Genomic DNA, 6,000 nt, shown 5'->3' on the forward strand with positions numbered 1-6,000 from the left:
GATACTGTCTTTTTCAGTATTTGAACTTTTCAAATTTTATTTTGATAGGTGTAATCTCTTTCTAAAAATTGGCATTTCAGCATTTGGCTTTGTTTCAATACATCTGTTATAGCAGAAAAATCTAGATCGTCCTCATGAACCAGAAAAAGTGCCAAGAGCACCTCATGACAGGAGGAGAGAATGGCAGAAGTTGGCCCAAGGTCCAGAGCTGGCTGAAGATGATGCTAATCTCTTACATAAGCATATTGAAGTTGCTAATGGCCCAGCCTCTCATTTTGAAACAAGGTTTCTTTTCTTTCTTTTATTTGTTATTTTTAAATTAATGATAAAACATTGGCTTAATTCACAACATCTGTACTGCTGAGTCTTGAGTCCTCAACTGTTAAACTGGAAGACCTGTTGTAAATATAAAAATCATATCAAGACCCTGACCATTGAGCCTTCTGAAGTTTGACCTTGGGCAGGTCATTCTTGTATTTGGACTTTAGGTGGTTGGAGTAAATGATTTTCAGTGTTGTTTTAACTTTCATCTGAAGTCTTAACTCTTCAATGTTTCAGGTTTACTGGAATTTCACAGTAGAGTAGGATCTGGAATTTTTTTAATGTCTTATTGATTTATTACATATAAAATGGGAATTGAGAGGGGTTCTGTTTTGTCCTTTTCTGTCCACTGACTTCCTTTCTGAGCTACATTTCCCACCTCAGACATATCAGGACCTTTAAAGAAATTTACTCATCCTCTTTTGCAGAAATATAGAATTGGCCCTTTCCAGTTATCAGTGGTCAAGAGGCCCTGTCTAAGTAACAAAGCTGCCATAGCAAACACATTACATTGGTGTGCCTCTGAAGAAATTTATGTGTTTTCATATTGACTATTTAATGTAAAAGAACTGATTTTTTGTTTTGAATAATACATGTAAATTATTAGACCATAAGTGTGAAATATTTTGGCCTATTTTAAGAGAAATACACATCTGAGAGATTATATTTATATGCATTATTGAAAGAAACTGAAAGAATTGAGATTTTAAAATAATAATAATCTATAGACAGAATATTTCTATTACAGCTAAATAAGGTGTTTCTGACTTGATCTGGGTATATCTGTTAAATCCAACTTTGTTCCCAGATGGCACTACAATCTGTAAATATAAAACTTCACATGTTCAAGATAAAATTTTGCTTAAGTCTGATCTGGATCGCATGTTGCTATGTTACTCAGCTATTTTCTGAGGACTTTCCCACCTTTGAAACACTTAAAGGACACACAGAATTGAGCTAGTCATCTGTGCGATGCTAGAATTCAGGGAGGCCTTTTGGAAGCTCTAAGTTTAAGGGAACAAGTTCTCTTAAAAACAGTGGAGAAAATTTCAGTTTTCATATTTAAGCTGTCATTGGCAGCTTCTTATAAAGAAAAAATGAAATATGGGCATAATTTAAACATGATTTGCCAAAGTTAGTTATTTTCATGTTGATTATATTTGTAATGCTTTTAATTCTTGAAAACTAAATTAATATTTCATTATAAAGTAATAAAGTAACTGGTGGTCTCCATAATAAGATTAAATTAGCAAATATTGCCCTATGAATGGCATTCTTTGTTTTAAAAGCAGGATTGATTAATACATTTCTGTAAGAAGTTTTTTAAAAATAGCTAAACTATAGCTAAACTACTGGTATTCAAAGGTAAACTAAATATTTTATTTAGAGCACTTTATTTCTCCAGTAATTCAAGAAAGTACACTGATACTGTGTATTTCTTTTAGACCTCAGACATATGTGGATCATATGGATGGATCTTATTCACTTTCTGCCTTGCCATTTAGTCAGATGAGTGAGCTTCTGACTAGAGCTGAAGAAAGGGTCTTAGTTAGACCACATGAACCACCTCCACCTCCACCCATGCATGGAACAGGAGATGCAAAACCCATACCCACCTGTATCAGGTATGTTGGGACAAGCATAAGATGTTTTATTGTTGGTAAACTTTTTCTTTAAAGGATCAGATCCTAAATATTTTAGGCTTTCTGGGGGTATGATTTCTGTCACAAGTAATCAATTTTGTCATTGTATGAAAATAGCCATACATGGTATATACCCAAATGAATGTATCTGTATCTCAGTAAAACTTTACTTATGAAAACGAGGAAGTGGTCACATTTGGCATGTGGGATGTAATTTTCCTTCCTCTGATTAGAGCTGATATATTCTCCAGGGAAATTTTAGTTAATAAGAATTTGCTTTAAAGAAGGTATGTTTGATTTTGTTATAGCTTTGTTATCAAGCATATCATTAAGAAAAAATAAGAATTTTTTGGAATGTCATAAGGATCTAAGAAATGGGAACCAAAGATGTGGCTATGAATATTTATAATAGTTTGAGAATGGCAAAGACAATTAGCAGTTGCTTGTTATAATCTTTTAGTATAGCTACTCTGAAGTTTAATCCTCTTCAGTTATCCAAGTATACATTTTTCAATAGATATTAAAGAAATTTAGAGATCAGTTTCACAATTTTCAGTTAAAAAACTAACCCTTTATTACTGGCTCATTTGTTGCTCCAGTCTCAAGAAGAAAGAGGCTGTAAATTTGCTTTTGCGGTTTTAATTAGCTGTCATCGACTTCACTGAAAAGGTATATGATGAGTCTTAATAGCTGCAATATAAGTACAACATTGTATTAGTCACAAATATTGCTATAAATATTGCAATATGATAAATATTGAGTCATTGCAGAGACTCATCAGTAGAATTGAGAATTTTATTTATCAACAAAGTAAGCATAAAATGCTTGAGTGGATATGAAAGGTGCATGAGAGGATGAGCCTGTTTAGAATATTACAAAGCAAGCAGGGCATGGTGGCATATGCCTGTAATCCCAGCAACTCAGAAGCCTGAGGCAGGAGGACTGTAGTTTCAAAGCCAACCTGAGCAACATAATAAGACCCTGTGTAAAAAAGAAAAGAGAAAAGAAAAGAAAAAGTACTGGTGATGTGGTTCAGTGGTTAATTGCCCCTAGGGTACAATCCTAGGTATAAAAAATTAAATAGAATATTACAAACCAAAGTACCACCCCCTAATTTTCTCACTGATGTACTTTTAATTCTCACTTCTTCTGAAATAGTGTTAAAGAATTTAAAATTTCTACAGGAACATGTTTATGCATCTACTTTGATATAATTAATGATAATAATAGTTTCTGTAGGGCTTTTTTTTTTTTTTTCCAGTTTTTCTCTTTTAATAACTTGCTAGGATTTCTTTATCATTTCAGTTCTGCTACAGGTTTGATAGAAAATCGCCCTCAGTCACCAGCCACAGGCAGAACACCTGTGTTTGTGAGCCCTACTCCCCCACCTCCTCCACCACCTCTTCCATCTGCCTTGTCAACTTCTTCATTAAGAGCTTCAATGACTTCAACTCCTCCCCCACCAGTACCTCCCCCACCTCCACCTCCAACCACTGCTTTGCAAGCTCCAGCTGTACCACCACCTCCAGCTCCTCTTCAGATTGCCCCTGGAGTTCTTCACCCAGCTCCTCCTCCAATTGCACCTCCTCTAGTACAGCCCTCTCCACCAGTAGCTAGAGCTGCCCCAGTTTGTGAGACTGTACCAGTTCATCCACTCCCACAAGGTGAAGTCCAGGGGCTGCCTCCACCCCCACCACCGCCTCCTCTGCCTCCACCTGGCATTCGACCATCATCACCTGTCACAGTTGCAGCTCTTGCTCATCCTCCCTCTGGGCTACATCCAACACCATCTACTGCCCCAGGTCCCCATGTTCCATTAATGCCTCCATCTCCTCCATCACAAGTTATACCTGCTTCTGAGCCAAAGCGTCATCCATCAACCCTACCTGTAATCAGTGACGCAAGGAGTGTACTACTGGAAGCAATACGAAAAGGTAATTTTCTCAGGGCCATCAAAAGCATTATGGTGGCATTGAAAATTTTCTAAATATTTAAGACAACAATGCATTCCTCATTTATAAAATTTTAGATGATTGTTTTTATACAAAAGTAAAGGTATGTCCAACTTATATTTTAAATTATTTTTAAATAATTTAAATACAAAATATTTAAAACATCTAATCATTTTATTTTCATATTTAGGGATTCTTAAAGTGTTTATTGAGTTAATGAGAAATTTAAAGCATCAGATGTAAATGTATAGAAACTTAAATTCTTTTGGTTAGTGTATATATACACACACACACGCATATAATATAAAATATATATATATATATGAACCCATTTAAAAATGGTTTTTTTTCCTTCAATGTCAATGCTCTTCATTTGGGATAGCATTAACATTGTTCTTCTAGATGCCTGTAAAGGGTTAAGGTTCTTCCCTTAGTTACAAAAGAAAGACTTTTTGATAGGATAGTTATTCATGTATTCAATTAGCTATTGTTTGCCAGGCATCAGAAGTATAAAATGAATAATAGTGCTTTTCCTTCAAGTACAGAGGATAGTAAAGTGACAGAAAATATATTCAGTATTTAACTTATTTGACCATAATGGTAATAGAAGAAATGTATCATCTGGGTTAACTTTTTAGGGGGTAGTAAATATGGAAGTTCAGTAGACCATGATAGATAAATAAACTGTAGATGTCCATTGGGTGAATTTTACTAATTAACTCATAAATGATCTAATGAAAGATATTAATGCCCTCTCAATATGATTACTTCATATTATTTTAATAGATCTTGCTTTTTTATTTTCCTAATAGTATTTCTCATATGTATTTAATTTTATGCCAGAAATATTAATACTAAGTGTTTAGCATTTTTGATTTAAAATGAATGGTTTGGATTTACTATATCAGGTATTCAGCTACGCAAAGTAGAAGAGCAGCGTGAACAGGAAGCTAAGCATGAACGCATTGAAAATGATGTTGCCACCATCCTGTCTCGCCGTATTGCTGTGGAATATAGTGATTCAGAAGATGATTCAGAATTTGATGAAGTAGATTGGTTGGAATAAGAAAAATGCATTGATAAATATTACAAAACTGAATGCATATGTCCTTTGTGGTGCTTGTTCTTTGAAAATGTTTGGTCATTCTAGTGTTTTGCTTTCTATTCCTTATAATAAATAACCTTTTTCCTCCATAATTTTTGATTTTGAAGAAAAGTATTAGCATACATTTCAAACTAAATGTTTTACAGTGGTTTATCTTTTTTTTTTTTTTTTTCCCTGAAAAGACAAAATTTGGTCCAACAACCACTAAGTATTAAGCATGGGCAGCTGTTGTTAGAGTAGCAGATTCAGTTTTTTGATATATCTTAATTGTGCACTTCGTGAATTTTAATTTAAAGAAAGCGAATGAGATTGAAATCTTGAGGGCAGCTGTAATGTTAATGAGCCTTATTCCATTTCCTGATGTTTTAAAAGAAGAAACACTGCCTTGATTATATGAATACACTCAGAAAGTACATTTAGCTTGTAGTGTTGAATTCTCTTAAAGGAATGCTTAAATTTTTTATTATTATTTTATTGTTTTAAATACTTGCCTTATTTGAATGTTTAGCAGTACTCCTTTCCCACTTATATATTGTGTGATACAATTTTGCTTGCCTATAGGAGTTTAAAAATTTTCCATGTGAAATACTCTGAATTAAACATACATGTAACTTACATAACTGTTAACAATAACAGTCTGATTTAATAAATGGTTCATTTTAAAGGTTCATGGGTGTTGCTCTTTGAATAAAACTGCTTCTGATCACTTATCAAAAACTCCAGAGTAGCTTCAAGTACTACAAAGCTGGGCGATGGCACATGTCTATAATCCCAGCAATTTAGGAGACCAAGGCAAAAGGGGACTGCATTTGGGGCCAACCTCACAACTTAGCAAGACCCTGGCTCAACATAAAATTTTAAAAGATTAGGGATGTGTTAGTGGTACAGAGTGCCCCTGGATTCAGTCTCCTTTATTAATAATAAATAATAAATGAAAAGTTAAAAAACTACTTCAGCAATATAATTTTCTGTTGTACAT

General features: G+C 34.0%; 1 protein-coding gene across 5 annotated transcripts in view; it reads left to right on the forward strand.

The window, feature by feature from the left end:
• The window catches only part of WASF1 (WASP family member 1), a 153,857-nt gene extending 148,168 nt beyond the window's left edge, over nucleotides 1-5,689 (forward strand). For 4 of the 5 annotated variants that reach the window (XM_079149142.1, XM_079149141.1, XM_079149140.1 and 1 more), the window contains 4 exons: nucleotides 113-285; nucleotides 1,767-1,946; nucleotides 3,270-3,898; nucleotides 4,825-5,689. In XM_079149142.1, the coding sequence (XP_079005268.1) occupies nucleotides 113-285; nucleotides 1,767-1,946; nucleotides 3,270-3,898; nucleotides 4,825-4,982 (1,140 nt within the window). In that variant the 3' untranslated portion in view covers nucleotides 4,983-5,689. The remainder of the gene's footprint in view (nucleotides 1-112; nucleotides 286-1,766; nucleotides 1,947-3,269; nucleotides 3,899-4,824) is intronic. The other variant, XM_079149143.1, reaches the window with a different exon arrangement.
• The last annotated feature ends 311 nt before the right edge of the window (nucleotides 5,690-6,000 follow it).

This window comes from Sciurus vulgaris (genome assembly GCF_902686455.1).
Source record: "Sciurus vulgaris genome assembly, chromosome: 7".
NCBI classification, from domain to species: Eukaryota; Metazoa; Chordata; class Mammalia; order Rodentia; family Sciuridae; genus Sciurus; species Sciurus vulgaris.